At 38.6% G+C, this 23,291-nt stretch overlaps 1 protein-coding gene across 1 annotated transcript in view; it reads left to right on the top strand.

Annotated features, from left to right (window-relative positions):
• cdkal1 (CDK5 regulatory subunit associated protein 1-like 1) overlaps positions 1-23,291 on the top strand; it is a 239,293-nt gene that overhangs the window by 144,584 nt on the left and 71,418 nt on the right. The window contains exon 10 of the mRNA XM_073485828.1: positions 2,700-2,845. Coding sequence (XP_073341929.1) covers positions 2,700-2,845 — 146 coding nt within the window. The remainder of the gene's footprint in view (positions 1-2,699; positions 2,846-23,291) is intronic.

Below are 23,291 nucleotides of genomic sequence, written 5' to 3'. Positions count from 1 at the left end.
CTGCAAAATGAGAAATGTATAGACATTTTTTATCTTGATAATGCTTTGTGTGCATATACAGTAAAAAGAGAAAATTAGCCTCACTCTCTTCTCCCCTTCCAAGCATTTAACATTTGGGGCGTAGGTCCAAAGTCACCGACAAATACTGTGTGGAAACAAGGAGCGACTATGAATGTGGCCTTATCTCAATGTACCTATAGTGACATGCACATGGTAATGATCATCAATCAGTGTAACTGGTTGCTTAGTAGAATAAGAATAGGCCACCGTATTATCAAACCAGATCTTATTCTATGTACCAGGATAAAATGTAAACTATGTTATGAATGATAAATTCAAGACTTAAAGTGCTCACTTAAGGGTTTATAGTACCAGAGGTAAAAGTTATTTTTTCAACAATTTCTTGTACAGGCAGATACGGAGAAAGAGACCCAGTGTTAAACTACTGATAAACTGGAAATGGTTCTCTGTTTTTGTTTTCTTCTTGGGTTTCATTCCTGTGGTTGCAGGCTCCACATCAGAATTTCAAAGTACACTCTTTAAAGCATCTGCGCTGAGAAAAGTAGAGCATGATTATCAGAAGAGTTACTTGTAAGAACTTAGAAATAACACGAGCACATAATCAATCTCCTATTCTTTTACCTTCGAAAATGTTTCAAACACATAAATGCATATTCCTTCATATGTTTTTCTTTCGCTCTCTCTCTCTCTCTCTCACTCTCACTCTCTCTCTCACACACACGCACGCACGCACGCACGCACGCACGCACGCACGCACACACACACACACACACACAAGCAGAGAGCTGATTTCTGTCACCAATCAAGCTCCATTTTCCAACCAAATTAATTCTTCCTAATTTGGAGCTTCCAGTGGTCAACCCCCTGTGGTGCGCTGCAACTGAGCTGTGTTTGTGTGTGTGCGCATGCACACATATGCGTTTCTGTCTGTGTGTGAAAGAAGGAACACTATACAATAGATCTTAATTGAGAAGATGGACTGCAATCAGCATATTCTTGTAGGAAATCATTAAATCATTTCTTCCACCCCTCTCTTTTTCTTTTTCTCCTTCTCGTTCTTGTGGTGATTAGCATGGTAATGATAGCATCCTGATTATGTCCATCAGAAAAATCTGACATCTGCGGTCGCTCCAGTTTTTTGACTGCGGAAGTGAATCTAAAAATGAGAAAAAAAATAAAACCATCCAACTCTCCCAATTAATGTAGTTCATTAAAAAATCACAGTATGTCACTCATGTAGTTGTTCTGGTAAAAATGTAAAAGCTGAGACATGATGGAGTTTTTAACCACCCTTATCTATTCCCTCAAATTAAATTATGCATCTCTGTTATGTTTGTGATGACCTTGATGGAAAAATGTATATTTTTGTTGGTATGATACAATATTGATATTTAACACATCATGATGATTGTTTGTTCCTTCTCATTTTAACTTCATCTCAAAACACATCTCCTGGAAAGCATCTAAGATCAAAGTCTGAGTATCTGATGGTGGCATTTTTTTCAGTCAAGTCAGTAAATATTAACATTTAATTTACTTTAAACCTGCTTTCTGTGTTAAAGAAACTGCAGGCTCTCGGGGGTAGTTATTTATATAAAGGTACCTACATAATGGCCAGAAAATTAATTATAGACTAGATTTCTTTTCTTCCTCTCACCATTTTGATGTGAGCTGTGGACCTGGATGTTTCACTAAAAGCTCTTGACTTTTCAGGCATAAAGAACACCTACTGGCGCAGCCTTGACTCTTTGACTTTAGATCTAGTGGGTACACGATGAATTCTCTGAGTTGCTTTTCTTTTATTTTCCCAAGATAAAAAAGAGAAATAGAAAATAAGAGAAAGAGGCAGTTTATTGTAGAAGGTCTAGAGGATAAATAGAGCGGGAAGAGGAAGGAATGTTAATGGAACCTTCATTTATTCAAAGGTAGCAGCGACCATTCACTGGAGCCATCTGTGAGATTTTGCTTCTTCTTTCTTTTATGTTTCATTCACTAAATGTTAGGGTCATATAAAACGTTTACAGTTTGGCTTCACATTCAGGACTCCAATCCTTGGCTTTTCCACCATCAGTTAACAGAAAACGACTATGTTAACAGTCGGTTAATCATTTAAGTGTTTAGTGACAATATCAAAATTATATTTTTCCTGAAGTGTCATTTTCTCTGCCCCATGTCGTTATACAGATACACAGTAATGTATCCTGTAGTTCAGTTTAGAAAAGCTTAGTAAGTCACAATATTTTTAAGCCATCAGTGCTGTGTATTTATTAATCAAACATGATGCTGGAAGGTTTTAGCATTTTGTATTTAATTGATTTTGATTTTTGTTTTTCTGTGCACAATGCAACCTACTGTATGTATTTTTTGGATCCACATCAGACTGGCAATCACTATCTTACAACTAGTTGACTCCCCACCCTATTTTATTTTGTATAAAAATATCACCTTAACAACAGGAATGTGGTTGTTTCTATGCTATTACTTATTTTAAGCAAACAGATAAGCAACATCATTTCAGACTCAGACCGACATACAGTATGTAACAAGTAGACACTGTGTTTTAGTGATTTCACCCCTGTTGCCTTCCTTATGAAAAATACATATGAAAACTCTAACCCTTTATTTCTTGTCTCTCAATCTCTCTTCTTTCTCCCACTCTCTTCTCTGCGTCTCATTAGGAGATGGCTAAGATATTGAATCATCCACGCGTCTATGCCTTCCTTCATGTTCCTGTGCAGTCGGCTTCAGACAGCGTCCTGATGGACATGAAGAGAGAGTATTGCATTGATGACTTCAAAAGAGTGGTGGACTTCCTCAAAGAGAGGTAAGACAGGACGTGGAGTCCTAATGCACTCATGATGCTGCAAAGTGAGTCTATTGCATGTAAGGGTCCTGATGACATCAGCATAACAGTTAAATGTAGTTCTTCTCTTGCCTCATTCATTTAGCATACCTTGTGAGTGTCTGTATTTGTCTGTGCGCACATGTATGATTGTATTGTATGACAACTTCCTCTTACTTTTATCACTTCACTCAGATAAAGCTTGTTGATTATAATACATTGGTCTGTATAAGATCACTTTTGTCAGTTGTGTACTTTGTTTAGTGGGTGCCCCAGGGTGCCATCAGAGTTTTCGTGACAACTCATAGGTGTTTAGTTGGACAGCGTCTTTCTCTCATTCCTCTTTATATTCTCTTCTTTTGCCTCTCTTTGGCTAGTCTGACTCACAGGAAGTAGGCTGTGGGTATAAACCTGAATTCAGAATTCTCCACCCATTCTGCTATCTGCATGTTATGCAAGAGCACAGTCCTGAGCTTAGTGCTGTCCAAGACGACTATAATTGTTTCATAAAAATACAAACAAGCAAGAGTGTTTTTATCCCCCTATATAAGGGAAGTGGGTTCAGGCAGACCTTTTTCTGAGACTCATATTGGTGAATGTTTTATTTGAGTTATGCATGAATGTTTTGGATCATGCAAACTATATATCTGTTCTTTATATTGCCACTAACATCTGGCATGTCACTGTGACATTTTGAAAACATTAAATGTGGAACAAAGTAGTAAACATGATGAATACTAATGAATAATATTAACTTCCTTAGCTAGACTTTTTAGAAATGTACTGCTTCAGATAATGTAAATCTCAGCAGAGATGCTAGATGTCATTTTTGCCATAAGGTGGATATCATATATAGCATATTTGAGCCTATTACATAGTATTAAAAAAACAAGCTTCTCTTTAAGCTGCACAAAAATCAAAGCAATTGAATGACGGCTGTGATGTATATTTTTTTGTAAATCTCTGTCTTTTGCTGCAGTGCTTCGCTCTCTCTTTCAGTTCTCATTCATTAGGACATACAAGGTTAAACATTTCAAACATGTGGTTAATTGATATATTCTAGGTGAACTGACTGCAGTACTGGTTTAATGTTTGACTGCTGTTTCCTGACACACGTCATGTTCAAGCTATGTTCTTCAAAATGCATTCTAGATATGGATTAAACATAGCCCTCCCACTCATAGAAAAAAATCACAATTCAGAAACATGCACATAACACATGGATTTGACCTCCATGACTTACCACAAAAGATAAGAAATGATGCAAACTTAATCTTTTACTGTACTGTACGATTACTGAAAGATAATCATGTCATTGAATTTGAGTATGATTAATTATGGCAATGCATGTCAGCAGTGGTGAATGGATATAGAATTGATGCTATATGTTAATACGCAATGAAGGGATTCATATTAAAATGAGTTTGGGTCACATTTCTGCCTTAAATCTCCTGGTATTGTTGTTTGATTTAGAAGAAAGATGTTTATCTATGCAATGGTATACTTAAGCATGTTATTGCTGTTGCCAGATGATAACCTCTTATTTCTAAGTATGCCTTTTTCCTGGAATTAAATGCATGTTGTAAGATTAGTATAGATGAGGGTATTTCGGCTTCATTTTAATATATATGTCAGAGATTTACAGAGGCAGTGCGGGAGGCGGGAGACAGAGTACAGTAAGCATTTGCTTTAGAATAAAAATCATCTTATATGGATGGTCATGGATTCACTCCCATCGATAGCCTTTTTGAGTGTACCTGATTCAGCACGTGAAGGTCTTATATATTAATGTCTATATGTTCTCATACATGTCTTTTGATGTTGCAGATTAAAGTCATTTTGTTAACACAGGGTTGCTCTAAGCGGATGAGACTCTCGTACTGCAGCAATCAATAGATTTCATGTAAATGCTTCATGTAGGTCAACAGTCATAGGCTCATATATAAAATGTAAATCTGGTAGAAGAAGACTTTTATTCAGGTCACCCTACAACTACCTATATTTGAAGCTTTGCGTATATGCACATAGTTCATAGAAGCACTCCCCAAATGCAGACTGAAATGCTGGGAGAAGCCATTTGTACTCACACATGTGCCCTTTACATTCCCTTTGACACTGTGTGAAAGCCCAGCCAACAAGCCTAGTTTGATTCTGTTCTGTCTTTTCTGACTTATAGTTTTTTTTCTCTACATTTTCTGTCAACCTCTCATGTGGTTGTTGGCTCAAAAGTGCCACTTCTGTAACAAAGCATCAGAATGATTGCCCACTAAACTGCTGTATTGGTATCTACACTGGTTTGTGAATCTATCTCTGTGTTGTGTTGCTTTTAGTTCAACTATAAATCATGATAAGTGAATCACATTTGTTTTGGGAGAACAGCAGAATCTAACCTGTCTTGTGCCATGAAGTAATTAAGTTGTGCAGTAAAACAATTCAGCAAAAGTGCTGCTGATGGCTAATGGCCCACGCTACAGTGAAGAGAGGGACACACTTTTGAACTACGGTCCAGTTTGTGTTTGTAATAAATTAATAAACTGAAATGAATGTGGAAATTATAAATAATTGAACAGGGTTTCATTATCTTATTTTTTTTATAGTTGTGTTTTGTTTCTCACTGACTTCTGCTTTTTGGATCCTGGAACTAGTTTTTCTCACTCCATCTGTCATTGTTTTACTAGACTGTTTTTCGTTTCAGGTCCTTGTCTTTTCTGTGTACATGTTTGCAACAAGGTCCATACTTGAAATTGGACTCTTGGCTTTCTGTCTTCCTCTCAGCACTCAAGTATATCTTTAAAAGCTCCTGATTGGGCGCGGTGTGCGGTCATTCCTTCCCTGAGAGTTGAAGGCTCGCCATTCCCTTAAATCTTTCCTTTTAAGTTTCCTCTGAAGGGGCCTTGAGTTGAGGAGTGATACTGCTGTGTTTGCTTTTACACTCACTCAGATGCTTATCTATGTGTGTGTCTGCGTGTGTGTGTGTGTGTACTGCCTTGCTTCTTAGGCAATTGTTTAGCTGTCTCCAGTTGTTTTTTTAGTGTTCAGTAGAAATTCAAACAGTGGTACTGATTTAGCAAAATCTTTGCACTTGCAGCAAATGGTCATTGGAAACAAAAAGATCACACAGACACACGCACACACATAAGCACACCACACACAGGGTATCACGTCATTAGATCTTGTTTACATAAACTGTCTGGCTACCCTTGTGTGTGTGTGTGTGTGTGTGTGTGTGTGTGTGTGTGTGTGTGTGTGTGTGTGTGTGTGTGTGTGTGTGTGTGTGTGTGTGTGTGTGTGTGTGTGTGTGTGTGTGTGTGTGTGTGTGTGTGTGTGTGTGTGTGTGTGTGTGTGTGTGTGTGTGTGTGTGTGTGTGTGTGTGTTTACTCCATGTCTGGCTACTGTTAACTTCAACACACATGGATGATGTCGGTTGTGTGAAATCAATACTTGTACACATCCAGTGGTCTGACCCATTTGGCTGCAGTAGTAAAAGCTGGGGTGCAGTTCAGGGTCTGGGAGAGAGGCCAGGGCTTCGGACAAGCCAAAAAACACCCACTGTGTTTCTGTGTGATTCACTCTGTGTGTATCACAGAGTGTATATGTGTGTAACAGAAACTTTTTTTTTTTTTTTTTTGCTGAGGGAAGCCTTTTTCAAGCAGAAACATTTCACAGATGATAACAGAGAGTTTGCAAGAGATGAAAGGCATGTGCGTGCGTGTGTGTAAGATATAATAGCCTTTAGATGCAAGGTTGTTACAAGGCACCTAAACCCCAACCTCTTCAGGGAACTTGACAACTTGCATGGATGAATGTGGTTTTAACATCACCATTATTGTTAATTACAAATAATTGCATCCCTTGCTGACTTTCCTGTGATTGATAATGATGTAATGATGAGATAAAGACTGATTTGCTGATTAATCTTCTTTTTAACTGTCCAGTGATTTATCTCTTTTACTGAAGCTCTGATTAATTTTGTTCTGGCATTCTCTCTTTTACAGAGATTCAGCCAATAACTTTATTCTTAGTGACATTGGCCTGTTTCTAACTTTGTGTTTCTTCTTGTTCTCTTTCAAGCACATAGCATAGAACAGACGGCCACACACCAAGCTCTGTCTGTGTGTGTGTGTGTGTGCGTGCGTGCACACGCGTGCACGTGAGAGGGTCATAAAAGTGTTTTTACTGATTCACTCTACTTTTCTCACTGGTGCACTCATGCAAACCAGAACAAATCAAGGTGAAAGGCGAAGCCCTGTGTCTGTCGGTCTGTCTGTCTGTCGGTCTGTCTGTCAGTCAGTGTGCGTGGTTAGTGTGTCAGACTCCCAGATCACTATTAATGAAGTTTCTCACAATTACTCCTTTGTTGAGCCATATAAAGTTCACCTCAAAGAGTGTGACAGACAGGAGCCTTGTGCAGGTATGTGTGAGGTCAGAGCTTATCTAACTGACACACACACACTAAAGAAGACAAATATATTTCTCTCTACAAACAGCTTAATGCCACCAACACCGCAGAGGTCGTGAGGGGTCAAACACCTCTGGCCTTCCTTATCAGAGAAAACCAGCACACACACATGCATGCACTTCAGACCTCCCTCCTTGAAATCCTTCAAGGCTGAGGATCTTGAACTTTCTTATGAACTTGAGGCAGCGTTACTTTAGTCATTTTTGAAAGGTGGCTGATGTTGGGAGCCTTTATTACGAAACTGCAGTCCCTGCACAGCAGGTGATCCTTGGGCTTTATGGCTACTAGCCAGTGAAATTTTATTTATTTTTGGTCACAAACTAAGAACCTTGAACCACTAAATTTTCCAATCACAAAAATCAAAGCTACACCCATTCCATCTAAACAGCTGGAAAAGATCACAGTGTAAGAAATTACCACGGTCTTCCGTAGAATAATGCTGTGAGTTTCCAGCAGTGGAAAGTAAAACAAATCAAAGTCGCACTCATTAACTACATATTTGCAATTTCCCCGGAAACACTGGGGAGAAAAGAGAAGACAAATAAATGTTTCACCCGGATGACCATACGACAGCTTATTCGAACAGTTTGATTTGTTCCACGCTTAAACATGTATCGAGATTAAAGGTCTCTTGAAGGTTGAATGCCCAGATCACCTGTCAGTGGAAACTCATTCACACTTCTCAAATCTAATGGGAAATCAGGGCCTCTCTGACCCTTAGTAAAGCATGTGTAGATGAACTGGTGGGGGAAAATCAATTCTGTGTTTTGCTTAAGATTGTGGTCACTATGAAAGATAGGCTGTTAATACTGTGGATGTGCTGGAGAACAATGAAAACTCTACTGAAACACAGCATGCTGTGGAAATGATGGATTAAGTTCAACTCAGACACAACGCGTGCTGTTTTTAGAATCCACGACAGTCTGTTCATTCTGTGCAGGTTCATGGCATTATTTTAATATTAAATATAATTCCATTGTTCTCTGCTTTAACATTTAGCCTAATTCCCACTGCAAGTTTTGGTACACCATTTCCACTAAATTCATCCATATCCTCAGAGAGAAAAATTGCATTAAATATACTCTTCTTTGAATGACATAACTCATTTTTCCAAGTTGTTATAACTGAATTGTTTTCTGCCGTGCATAATTCGAACAATCAGTAGAATAATTATTTCATTAAAATGGTTAATTTGTCCTCGTCTGCCAATACAGACCATATTTTTCTACACCCTTTTCTCTCTGCTTCTATCAATTAAAATCACATAATGAAGTACAGTCTTTATGTAATGATGTATGGAGAAAATCCTGTTATAGTGGAATAAGGCTGTTACAGAGTGAGTGAACGTGGTCAGAGGATTTTCCGCAGTTGTTTGATAGTTTGCCATAATATCTGGGATGATTTTCCCACTACTACTCTGGAGGATTAAGTGTCTCTGATTCACAAGGGCCAAAGATGAAACGCCGGGAAAAGTATAGTTATACGTCTGTGGTTTGGGGATTGGGTGTGTATGTGTGTAGAGGAGCAAAATCTGGCAGTATTAATGTTGAACTTTAGGGTTAGTTGAGTTGAGCAGAAATGAGGGGGTGTAAGCACGTGTAATCATGTTACCAGTGAGGGATAGATGATAGGGGAGGGCTGGGCACTGAGCAGCCCTCAGACCTTCTGTGGTTTCCCTCAGGGTGGCAGGGTTCTTTCCCTGGAGGTTATGTGTTCCTGACCTCTTAAAACCCGTTCAATTTCAGGCTATAGAGGCTTTTAGGCTACTCCCAAGGAGACAGACTCACAAAAGCAACATGATGTAGCCCGGCCAAAGCTAGAGAGAGAGCAACATTTTCCTCTTCTCGTTGGTATTGAAGTGGACATAATGCTAAAAGCATGTCCATTAACAATTATTTTTATTATCACTTAATCTGACGATTATTTTCACAATTTATCAATAATCATTAAGGCTATAAAATGTCAAAAAATGTGAAAAAGGCTTATAACAATTTCAATGTCTTCACATTCCTTTGTTTGTCCAACCCAGATTCCAAAACCCAAAGAGTCTTCATTTACCATCATAAATGACAAAGAAAAGCATCAAATTCTTAACAAGTAGCTACAAGAAGCAAATATTTGACAGTTTTGTATTAAAAATGACGAGTACTCAGTATTTAAAAAAATGGCATTTATTAATTTATTTACTTTTCGATTGACTAATTGATAAATCCACTTATCGTTGCACCTCCAGTGTCCAGCTGTGGAGTTTTCACAGGTGTGGACCCTAAGGAGTGAAGATTTGGATAGGTCAACAGGTGATTAATCTGTGCGATCCCAGTAGCTGACTGCTACATTGACCCTTGACCTACATCGTGACCTATGGGAACCCAGCGCTCCTCATTCAATCTCTGTTTGAGCATTTGGTTTCCAGTCTGCCCTGTTTTGTTCCATTGCATTAAGGCATGAAAACATGAAAAATATGTTTATGTACTTTCATGGGTTGTGTTCACCTTGCATATGACTATAAGTGAAAAACACTCTGTTCCTCTAAGGGCAGCAAAGCAATACAGAACTCTCTTTTTTGTCCTTTTAAAATTTCAACCTATTCACCCTTGTTTAGCGTGCAAAAACAGTCTCATAGCTGCACCTGATTTCATTTAATGGTCTACAATTACTTGACAGTTTTTGTTTTATATGGTCTTGATTGTTTCAAAATGACGTCAGAGAAAGAGCTGTTGTCTCTCTTCTTTTGCCCAGAAGGAATTTTATTTTAAACTGATCAGTGCATACACAGAAATGGCAACAGACACATGCACATCTCTGGGTGGTCTCTGGATTTTTCAGCTCATTATTAGTCTGGCTTTAAAGGCACTGGCTCTTATCTATAAAGTATAGAGAGTATTTTATCACTTAACACATTTTTAAGTGTGCAGCTGGTCAAAACACTCTGGTGATTCATTTGATTCTCAAAATGGTAGGTTCAAATCTGGCTCTTGACCAATTGTTTTTTATTATATGTCCCCCCTAAAATGGCAAATGTTATTCTGAATCCTCAATGATAATGAGATGATGAAGCTGTTTCCAAATTATGTTGATGGACGATCTAATCAGACAACTGAAAGCGTCTGCTCTGTGTAGCAGCAGCAGAGTAGCAGGAGTCTCATTTCAAAATTTAATTTGCGCTTATAGGCTAACTGTTAACATAAATGAGGGAAAAGGAGTTGGTCGCCTTGCTGAGAAGACTGTATAAAACTACTTCCTGCAATACTTTAAACTGATCTGCTGACAAATGCTGAAAATTAGTTGTTTTGTTTTGTAGATTAATTTCTGATGGACAATAGTGGTAACTGCTAAACTCACTGAACACATTGCATTTCCTGTGATTACTTAATAGTAAAAGTCAACCCATGTTTTGCCAGTTAAATGTTTTTAATGTGAAGCTGCAGCATTAAGAATTGTTTGGTTTGCATTCACAGTAACTGTAACTTGTACGAGTAACCCGTAACTGTAACACAGTAACTTAAACAGTGCTCTGCAAATAGCGAGGGTCTTGTGAAATGTCCAGTATAATTGGTAACACCAATGATGTCACAGCTTTATTACCCGGTGGGGAATTTTTATCACTGCTGCATCCTGACTTGAGGGTTATCATTATGTCGTGACCATGAGAATCAGACAGATGCATTGTTAGCATTGTTCTAACACACGCATTTGAACAGCACATTTTGAGTTATCGCATTAGAAAAAGTTGATGGAATCGGCAAAATGCGAATAAAAAAACTTTTGAGGTGAATTTAGCCTTTTTCTAAAAAGTTAAATAAAGAGTTATTGTGGTTACTGTAAGGTGGAAACACCTTTTCTCAATAAGTTTGGACGTAGCGAGCATGACTGATTAGCTGTTTCTTGACAGTTTGATGGAAACACAGCTAGAGTGGGTTTTTGGTCAATAGCTACTGAAGGAAAACAGGGATAAAGTAAAACTATGCAGTGACACTAACTTTACTATAAATTCCTCGGATTAAGTTAACAAAATGAACAGAACTATTTGAAGTACTGAAGGACATTTCTTTTTAAATCTCTGATACAGAAATCAAGCTCAGGCTTCCTAGGCTTAAAAGCACCTTTAAGTGTTGATAGTGTGTTGCAATGTCCAATGTGTGACGCTGTGACTGCTGATATAATGTGCTGATGATAAACTTTCTGTCTGTGTGCGTGTCTTTTGAGTGTAGCGACTGTTTCTCTCCAAGCAAACAGCTCCAAGATAATTCTGTTTGTGTGCTGCGTCTGTTGTGTGTGTGTGTGTGTGTGTGTGTGTGTGCGCGCGCATGTGTTAGTCATCTCTATTAGTCACGAGGAGTGACAGGGTTTTATCAAACCTTCCTGGGTTATGGCAGGACACATGCATCAGTAGCGTGACTGCACAGAGTGTGTGTGTGTGTGTGTGTGTGTGTGTGTGTGCGCGCGCGTGTGTGTGCGCGTGTGCGTGTGCACGCACTGTGGAGCCAGTCTCTTGCTTCGTTTGTTGTTGAAGACATACCTTCATTAGTTTACACACATGCACTCACACACTTAAAGGTTTAAGGTATCAGCCAGGGCTAATGTTTCACTGGAATAGTACTTGGGAGGGGCGGCAGCTCCCTTAAGGCATTGGGGAAAAAACTGAAAAAAACTGAAAAAGAGATAAGACAAGCGGGGGAAAAAGAGAGGGAAAGAAGAGAGGGCACAAGAGGCGGGAAGAGAGAGCGGTTTTTTAGACAGGTTTGCCGCGATAACCCACAACACTGGTGGGTCAACATTTCACCCCTCCTTTCGCTTCTCCTTTCCCTCCAGCTGATGATTCAGCAAGTGAAGTAAATGAAGCAGTGAGTGTGTCTGTGTGTGTTTTGACTCTTGGCCTTTGATTTAAAAGCTTTATTAAACCACACAGTTAGAATATGAAAAGGGACAGCAAACAGCCAGGTTTAGTCATCACAGGCACAGGGAACATCTCTCACACACATACACACACACACTTGAGTGTTTTAAACTCACCATGTCCACATATTGGACATGTCATGTCGCGTTATATGTTCGTGTTTACAGTAATAGGACATCCCAACTTCACTTCTAATTGAAGGCTTTTCTTTCATGGAGACAGTCTGTTTTCTTCCATGAGCCTTGGAATTAAGGAATTCCCCCAGAAGGATACTAGATACTGGCTCGAATAAAAACAACTGAATTGAAAGGACTGAGAAAACCCCCAAGATCTCTGCTGAATTACAAAACATTTTTGATGTAGAATATTATAATATTATTATAATATATGAGTATTTTTTGGAATGACAGTTGCCTCCGCCTCAGACCACGATATAAAGCATGAGATTCATACGATGTGTGGTTCCCACCACATCGGAAATCAAGTGCTAATTCTAGTTCTGAAGCGCTATGCTAGATGGAGAAGTGAAAATCTGGGCAGGGAGGAGATATTATGTTGTTTAAAAATTGAAGTAATGGCATCCATTTTCAGACAGTCTCTCCTGGAAGACATTCATAGCGTTGCACATGGTTATGGTCTATATGTGAAAAATAACACATATAATTGTGTCAAGAATGAAAAAAGAGTTAGAGAGAGAACTTCAAACCCCTTCTTCTTTTTTATCCTTCGCACAGTTGACCAATCAAAGCGAGAAGTAGGTGTGAACGTCAGATTGTCAGACTCGACCCCGTCTCTAACCTGATTTGGATTTTGTGGCTCCGGTAACAGCTTGGATGACCACCGACATTAAACACATCGCTGGAACAAAGTCTTCTTTGAGAAACCTAAATAAATATGTGACACCACAGATGCTACATCCATGTATTTCTTTGCACATTATAAAGTCACACTGATCCATCTATTGTTGTTGTATAACAATGTACAAATTATACATCAGCACAACAATAGAATGTGTGTATTATTTACATATCTCACTAGTGAACTGGCTACAAACAGCATCGCACGCCTCCTCAGCAGTTCTTCTGATATAACTCTGCTGCTGCTTGGCAAAAAACACACAACAGTTGAAAACTTGGCAACTTTTTAGCCATTTGTGACTTAGCGTGTCAAACCTGATGAGCCTCCCACTTTTATTGCTTATCAGTGTGTTGACTCTCGTAGCATTATGTTACAAATTCATGGTGTCTTCAGGTCCTGGAAAAGGAAGTGTCTATGCTTGGTTGTATGTTTGACCAGCCTCTGAATGCGGGTAAATGTATGATAGCTATGAAATCATTTACCAACCCCTTCAGAAGTTATCAGGCTGTTTGTTTCAACAGTTGAGTGGCATGTTAAAATCTATTTGCCCAATTAACTCGTCTTGTTACAGGAACTGCACATTTCTTTTCTTCTTTTCAGGACAGTAGTTCTACATTAATCTCAAATTTCAGTACACCAGCCTGCTCCTATCCACTCACACACACGTAAAACTAAAACAACAAAGTTTCCCACCAATCTACCTGATTTAAGGATCTCTCTGGTGTGAATAGTAAATATATTTTACAAACATGAGTAAGATTTCCCTATTTATGTTTAAATTTACATTGCAGATAGTAGTATGGGAATACTACTTATCAATTTGTCTGCTTGCTGATTTATGTATGTTTGTGTAGAGAGGTGATTTAATCCAGGAAGGAGTGAAAGAGGGGAGGCTTCCTGCCTACATACCTGGCTGACTGTGTGTGTCAATAAGTCTAGGGCTGTGAATTGGCTCCGTTTAAACAACAGGAAACCAGGAGAGAACGAGTCATTAACTTCACAACAAGCCGAAACTGAGGTGTTTGTGGGTCCGTGTGTTTGTGTGTGTGTGCAGCTGAGAGAGAGAAACTGCTTGTGGATAATGACTCTTGGCAGTTCCTAACACATCCTTGTCTTATTGACACTTCCTCTGGATTATACCATATTTCCTTGCCACAAACCACACTCACTCGCACACACTCACACTCACACAGGATACACAGCTTCACTATAATTACAGGAGTTAAGTTTTCCTTCATTAAGTTGTGTTAATTTATTATTAGGCCTCTCAGACCACATTACCTATCCTTCCTGTCTTAAGAGATAATAGAACACACACATACACAAATGCTGGAGCACAGTGTAAGTGTGTGCATGAGAGAGGGAGGGGAAGAAACGCAGATGGGAAGAGAGTACTGACACTTATATAAGTGTGTGAGTGCACGTCTTTAAAACATGTCAGAGCAGCAGTGAAACTCTATGCCTCCCAGAGGTCACAAAGAGCAGGTCTCAAAACAGCCCACACCCTGCCAGAATAATTAAGAAAGAACAAGGTGTTTTTTTTCCTTGAATTGCATCAACACAATACTCTTGACCCCATTTAATTTAAAGTAAAAAACACTGTTAATGTTTTTGTAAAGATGATATTCACTGTGCTTTGTTCATTATCAGCTTGTCTTTTTCATGACAAATTTGAAGTTGTTCAGTGGTCAGTCAATATTGTCCCTCACTAACTTTATCATTGTCATTTTTATCTATGAAATGCTTTAATGTGGGCTTGACTCATGGGCCTCAAGGTTATCAGTGTTCCTGAAGGACTGGGGTTATGTTTGAGTTACCGCAGTTTCCTCACGCCATTTTCTGTATTTGCCTAAAAGATGTACTTGTATTTGTTTTCCTCGTCCCTCAAACAAATTGTATTTGTACACTAGTATGGGAAAGCACATTGACTTGTTTCCCACCTACAAAATATGCCAAGTGCAAACTGAAACTGCATGAGATCAGATTTAGATACACAGGTAACTGTTCTGTTTGTTCTGTTATTGTTCGGTTAGATTGTTCTACATTAGATTTCAAAGCTTCCATGAGACTTGTTCAATCAAGGATTTGTTTTGTTATTATTTTTATGGGTTATACATTTAGTTTGGCTCCATCAAACACACAGTTAAACCATACTCCTGTGGTTAGCCGTGGGTGTTTTAGTTATTGGCTCCACACACACTAATGCTAATGCTAACACCTGCATCTTCACAGGTACACATGACTGTGAGTCAGGTAGCTTGGCAGTACAATGTGAACATGTAAACAGCCTCTCACATAATGGAAAGTCAAGTAGCAGGGCAGCAAAGTGTTAACTTTCCATGTGTCTGCACCCTTCTAGGGCGCACACACGTGCACGTACACATGCACACAGGGTCAGCTGATACTTGTGTTCACCTAAGATCACAGTCTTGTTTCACTCTCTGACTCACCTTTCAGTCTCTCTCTGTCTCGTATCATATTTCTCTACCTCAGTGTTTGAGTCACGCTGCCTTTCAAAGCTCATTTCCAACCACACAGTTTCGCTCACAGTTGGTGGACAATAATCTGTTTACATGCATGTGTGAAAGAGAGTGTGTGCGTTTGAGTGACAGTGTATTTTTGACTTTACCATTGTGCAACAATTTTTCCACTCTCAAGTGGATCATCACTGCCAGCAAGCTCTGATGTGTAACCAGTAGTTTGTGTTTGTGTGTATTTCTAATGTTCTGTACACTGCTGTCTACAGGGAGGAAAATATGCTGCCAAAATCTTCTCTTCATGTAAACCTGTTCAGCTCTTCTACTGTTGCAGTTGCAAAGAACTGTCATTACTTCATATAAAACATAAGAAACATGCTTTGTTTTTTATGAAGTAATGACAGTTCTTTAACTCTAGGCAGTAAGACTGTGAGAGGACTTCTTCTAATAGTTGATGCATTAAGATAGTGTAGTATATCTACAGCATCTCAATGCACTATTTACAGTTCACTATCAAACAAAAAGCTGAAAGAAGAACTATAAATGATGTGTTTCTGTGTGTGGAAAAGTAAGGATTTTCTCAGTTCTTTAAGGAATATTGATGACAGAAAAGGCATCAATGATTCAGGGTTAAGAACACATAGGAATGGATACAATGATAGTGGCTGTTCTTCTCAGTTATCTTTCAACTCTCCATTTCATTGTTTACGTACCAATGCTTACCTTGTTTAGAAAACTGATCTTATGTCTGATCAGTAAATGAAGCAGCAATATAGCAATTATTCTGTGTAGTAACTATGACAGATTACCTATTTACCTTATCATTAAGTTTATGGTTAAGTTATGGGAACAAATATACATTCCCGTTATTGGCAATACATGTTGTCTATGTCAGGTAATGTGGCCGTTTTTTACTGATTGTCCTGTATACTCTGTATATCAAAGTCTGTCTGATGTAGCTAATTTTACTGGAGAAATCACACATTAAAGGGACACTAATTGATTTTCCCTGACAGGTTCTTCCTCATTCTCAAGAAAAGGCCATATGATGCTGCTCTTGGGCTCTAATGACTATCAGCTTAATGATTCATAAAATGATTAGTTAGTTAAAAATAATTAATCTGTTAATTACCTTTCTAAAAGAAAACCACCAACTTCAGGAATCAGAAGAATTCAGTGTTTACAATTGTTTTCTGTTGTTACTGCTTTTACAGTTTTGTGCCTTTGATTCATATTCAAGTAATTTTCAAGATTACCCATAATTGACATGCTAACCTATAAGCAAACTTAGCCTCCCTATCAGCTGGAGAGCTTCTGCTTATGAACCCAGCATCTCTTCCTCTGTTGCAAGAAGCTGGTCTGAAGACAGTAGTAAACAAACAGACAGTTAGTTTTCCCTCACTTTGAAAATGTTTCTGTTAATCAATTATCTTTTGTCACAGTGTAGAACTACTACTACTTATGTCTTTGTACAAAAAGAGACAATGGATATGTGTAGTTAATGTCTCAGTAATTTATGACATTAGCAAAATTTCTAGCTCTCCGTGGATGAGCAGCTTGATAGAGAGAACAAAAAGGGAAGGCCACACTTAAAGGGTGTCCACTGATCATTTGATTCAGGTAAGGCTTTTATGTCCAGCATTTATCCAGTACTTTGATGTTATCCATATCTGTGCGGGTCAGGTCAGCACAGCGGGATAGGATGATGAATCACATACTGCGGGTATGTCAATGAAGGTTGGATTAAATTGAAATAAAGTGCAAAGGGACAGTCCATTTAACGCCTGGCTAGACAGTCACGAGTGTCATGCCTTTGCACTTCAGCCTTCTTACGCTTATATATATACACAGTATATGTGTGTGTCTGTGTGTTCATAGATAACTGTGTGTGTGGGAGTGCGAGTGGATGGATTTGTGGTGTCTGTGCGCTCTTATTACTCCTCCCTCAGACTAATGAAATGTGTGTGTGTGTGTGTGTGTGTTCTCATTACCCTTCTCCAAGGCTAATGAAGTATGTGTGTGTCTGCATGTGTAAGTGTGTGTGTGTGTGTGTGTGTGTGTTAAATTGAACTGCAGTTCTGCTCTGCTGTGTTCAGGCTGTTTCATTAAATGATAAAGTTTACTGATGACTCCAGTGGGATCATTATTTACCCGGCTCTCCATTCATTCCACTGCAGCCACCTCGATCTTTACAAATGACCTGCTACAGAGAAAGACAGAGGTTATTTTGCACTGCAGGTTTGGAGACAAATGAGTTGGTATTCACTTAGTAGACCAAAGGCATATCCAATGTTTTTACACACCCTGTGCTTTTATCCCATACCACTTGTTTACCTTTTCACAGAACCCACACATTTATTAAAAACATAAAAAAAGGATATTCAATACCCACAGCATAAACATAGCCAATACATTTTTTTAAAGGCTTTTTCATTTTTCTTTCCAATTTTCAAAACTTCCAAATATCCCCATTAAAGACAAATAATAGTTAACGAGAGGCGATGATTAAGGGCGAAAGATGTGTGAAATAGTGTGAGGCTAAGAACGAGACTGTTAACTCAAGAATACTGTCACAGCTCAGTGCTTTTAATATAGCACTGCCTGCGCATGTGCTTGTGCATGTAGGAAAGGGTTTTTCACCCAAGTATAAGTAAAACAACCACCATTCCACACTCCACAAGATGTACTGAGAGCAAGCAAGGATTTGAGGATAGAAAGAGCGAGAAAAGCAGTTTGAGAAAATCTTTTTGGCAGTTTGACAGCTCCTCTCAGGCCAACTGAAGCCATCACCTATCTCTTTCTGTCTCTTAACCAATCATTTGTCTGTCACCTCTTCAATCTCAAGCACATTAAAGTCAGTGTTTGCTTTTACTTTTCTCTTTTTTTTTTTTTAATCCTTCAGTCGTTGAATCACTTTGCAGCAAAATGCCAACTTGTCTCACATAGTAATTGCATTACTTGGTGCTTTTTAGCCATTATGTCATCTACCTATCATCTGTTCCAGCTGCCTTTGAAGCTGCAAACTCTTGACTCATTTAGAACATCTGTATTTATGAATATTAATGTTTATAAAGTGTATACTCCCAATACTAGCAGTTCTAGTAGTGAAATTGGATTTCAGATTCCTTGTTTGATCCAGTATGTGTTCAAATTCATGAAACTTTTCAGACACAGCATCCTGCACAGGTTTTCAGGTCAATATAACTTTCATTTAAAGTCATTTTACAACCACAGTGAGCACTATTGTTTTGCTGTACAATTTTAATCTGTCTGAAATCCTCCTGTTATCTGTCCAGTCACCTGGTGCCTCCTCAGTGCCTTCTTTCATTGGTGATGGTCGAAGTGGTTGAGGAAAGTGAGTGATAACCAAGCAGACCTTTTCCCCTCTCTCTCTGTCACTGTAAATTGAGCTGCTACATGACAGTGCCATTACCTCCAGCTGCCACGGCTAAATCAAACACTTAAGTGTCTGAGTGATTACTCACACTTCTCACAAGTGTCCTTATTCTTCCCCCTTTCTTATAGGTTCCTTCTGCCCCCCTTCAGGAAGGGATCATTTTCTGTTAGATAATACATTGTATGAGATGTTTAACATAATGAACTACACATAAGCAACCACAAAAGTATAACAATCTCACTGCAACCATAAAATAAAGATGTGAAACTGAAAGAGAGGGGTAGAAAACCTGTGAAAAAACTAAAGAGACAGACAAGCAGCACAAATCAAGATGACAAAAAAGAAAGACCTGAACTGTTTATTTAACTTCACTGAGTTTTTCATTTAATGTATTTCAGGCAGTAATGATAAGTGTTAAGCATATGACAAGTGATGTCTCCGTGTGCATGTCTCACATCTTCACAAGAAATGTAATCTCAGTAAATCGCTGCAAACGAAGATATGGATGACCTTCATGACTGTGCTGTTTCTCTTTATATTTGTGTTGGAGAGGGATTTGATGAGGTAAACTAGTTGGCTTAATGGCAAATGTTATTCGTTTTAAGAATATTTCCCAGACTCTTAAGGGTCGAGTTCATTTTGCAAGACATCTGTCGTAGAGATGATTTTTAAAGCCAACTTCATTTTTAAAAGAAGTGTTTCAAGTGTGACGGCACCTGACTGGTTGGCATCATTTTGAAGAAATGCTTTGCAGTAATCACTAATTGACAGTGGGACTTGTTTCTATTCTTAAAAAGGGTGCTTTATGTTCAACAATATATCAAAGTAAAGAGTTTTTCATTTTAGAGTTAACTGACAGAGATGCTCGGGAACAGTGAGACAGATTAATACACTGTAAGTAGGCAGTTTAAAGGTGACGCAAAAACACACTTCAGTAGATTTACAATTTTGGCCTGTTCAGACGTGGTATTAACATGAGTTCTGGGGGATCCAATCACATATGGACAGTTCTAAGCATAGGATGCATTTTACATCGGATCACTCACCACATTTGGACCGCATCTGACCACACACAGCTGTAGGCAAATATGTCCTGGCCCACATTAAAGGACCTCCTACTCAACTGGCATCCTTTGCGAAACAAGAAAAAGAAGCCACAACAACAGACAGAATTGATTAAAGGCTGTCTGATTTCCAATTGGTTCACTCTAATTCAAATTACGTGTTGTTTGTTCACACACTGTTTCATCAGATCCAACCTAGGAATCACAATATCCCCAGACACCCTTAACAAATTGCGCAATTTTAAGAGTCGTTGCGTGCAGAGAAACTTTAAATACTTTGAGAAACAGCTATGGCAAATTCAATATAAATTGTGCCTTCTTGTAATTTTAGCATTAAATGCAATAAATTATGTTGTTTCTGTTAAAAGTGTTAGTCAAAGCTAGGGATGCAACAATATTCAATATTTTATCGAACCGTTCCATACGCCCTGTTAGGTTCAATACACAAAGGCAAACAATACAATACAGTACAGTACAATACAATACTACAATAATGTTTGCTGTTTAACTTGATTGGATACTGCATATGTTTTTTATGGAAGGCAATTAAGATAAGTGTTAAATTTTTATAATAAGGTTTGTGGTTTGACTATATCTGCTTTTAATTATTTTTACATGCAATATTGCCTTTGCTAGTGTGAGTAGTTTTATATTAAGATATTGAAACCGTACCATTACCGTGGCCCAAAAACTGTGATGCATACCGAACTGTGGGAAAACTCTACCGTTGCATCCCTAGTCACAGCCTTACCATACCAGCCTTTTTGTTGTCCGAAGTAAACATTAGCAAATAAGAGCTACTTCTTTGTCTCCTGTGGAAAAAGTCCCTTAAAAATGGCTAAATTTCTAGACACGTTACAATAGGAACAACTTTATAAACTTTGTTAAATGCTGTCTATAACATTCTTAAATATTTTGCTCTTTTTGTAAATTTGGCAAGTGTTATACATTAGGTTCTTTCTTTCTTTGGGTAAAAAATGTCATATCATCTTCTTCAAGTGATGTAAATGTTTATTAGCATATAGAGAAGTGACATTCAATCACAAGTGGTCTTTTAAGAGTCATTTTAATGCCAGGTATGAACTGATTGACTTACACCTGTCCACTTGTGATGGGATCACCTAGGACAGATAATACCAGGTATGAACATGGCCTTGGATTGTAAGGTCAAAGAGATGATGTAACTTGTTTCAACCTTTTGTTATATGAAGAGATGAGGGGACAGATGGCTCCAATGAAAACCTAACATCTATGGTGAAAACCCCACTGCTTATTCTCACATAAGCATTGATTATTTCTGACTTGAACATCATTTTCACACATGTTGTGGGTCTGTGCTCTTCAAACTTCAGTCCTTGTAGAATTAGTTTTCACTCTCACCCCAGCTGCTGCTGTTCTCTCTCCCCTGCACTCACTCACACATCATGGTAAAACCCTCAGATTACATGTTAATGTGATTTTATTCAGTAGTTTTCCTCAAGACAGCAGCTTTGCAAACTTTATACACTTGACAACAAAATCTCTCTACAGCCTGTCCCTTTCCTATCTTCATCTCTTTCTCCCTCTCCTTATCGCCATGTCTCTCTCTCTCTCTCTCTCCCTGTTCTGTCCATCTCCTACGCCACAGTGGCCCCAGTGTGCCACACATTATCATTTCAGAGAACACACACACAGCGCATGCACTGCAGCACAGATGGGTAGCACGGTCTCTTTCCCGCAGATGAATAGGTAAATATTTACTTTCCCAGATTGTCTTTCTTCCACTCTCATCCTTCCATCCCTCCACCAGTCTTCTTCCTCTCTATACTTCCATGCTACACTCCTCTTTTTTTTCCTTGCTGTCATTTTTCAGGGCTCTTCTGTCCCACCGGTCTCGCCTTCATCTTATCACGGAGGGCGCTCACAGGCATCTGTTGTGCAAACATGCCCACATATTAGTGCGCATATTTTGAATGTATGATGAGGAGGATGGCTGTATGTATATGGAAAATCATACACGCGTATGCACGTGTGAGGTCTCAGCAAACAAAGAGTTGATAATAATTGTGCTGAAGACAATGACGTGTTTTATGAAGCTTAATTCAGCCCATCAAGGTAGATGGAAGACTGACTGTGTGCTTATCTTGAGTTTTAATTAAAATACTTTAGTCTCCTATGAACACATTGTTCCTGTGTAAATGCTAACTCAGAGTGGTTACACACCATGGCTAATGGAGGCTACTGTCTTCAGGGATATGGTCTTTTTGCCGACATGGGGCAGGGGAAGAAATGACAGGAACAAAGCACACACAAACTCACACCTCTGTTCGGTCTCTTTTGTTTTAGGGGCTTCAGGGGCTGCAGTGTCTTTGTACTCTGAAATTGCTATAGGAAATACAGCAGTAGCAACTGACTGCTAGCTGTTTATAAAAATTGGCCCTCCTATCTCTCATCATACAGTGTATGTAATATATTCACAGGTGCATTAGTTTACTTTCCATTAAAACAGATCATTGTCTCAGACATTGTCAAACTGAGAACTAATTAAATGTGTCCTCCATAAACAGACATTAAGCATGCATTTAAAGATGATAATTGGGTTGATGAGCCCCATTTTTCTATACACACCTGTTCACACAGTGTCACAGTGTTCATTTTTGGGACGTTCTGATTTTGACAGAACCAGATAAACTGTGACGTCCCTCTTTTTTTTATTTTTAATTTTACATCCAACATATGTAAAATTCCTTCTCTTAGTATTGTTCTCCTTCGTCTCTACTACAGCATGTAATGCCTCTTTTATTTATTTATTTTTTTTTGTAAATACCATATAACTATATAACGTATAACGTTTTTTTTTTTTTTTAGTCTGCATCTAGTTCTCTGAGTTTATTGGTCAGATAACTGATAATTCTTCTTTTCTGTCTCCGTCTTTGCCTCTGTCTCTTACTTACTCTCTGTTTTTAGAAAGGTGAACCATAACATGATGCATTTCTCCTCTCTCATTTTAACAAGGAGAGTATCAGTGTGGTTCTTGTTCATTAGTATCGCACATCACACCTCCATCACCCTTAGATCTGGGAGAGACAGAGGTGTCAAAATGACAGTGTGTGTGCGCGCATGTTTTTGTTCCCTCTGAGCCTCCACCTTAAGAAAATCCACGAAAGCCAATTCACACCAGTCTTTCTCCCTGCTCTTTTCTCTCAGTATTCTATCTCCATGTGTTACTTTGCACCCCTAGCCCGAATTGCACATTTTTTCCAGCAATGGTGTAAATTTTCTTAGTACTACTGCAAG

This window comes from Pagrus major, chromosome 17 (genome assembly GCF_040436345.1).
Source record: "Pagrus major chromosome 17, Pma_NU_1.0".
Lineage (NCBI taxonomy): Eukaryota > Metazoa > Chordata > Actinopteri > Spariformes > Sparidae > Pagrus > Pagrus major.
The sequence above is the reverse complement of the archived record's forward strand: the minus strand, read 5'-3'. Positions and strand labels throughout refer to the sequence as shown.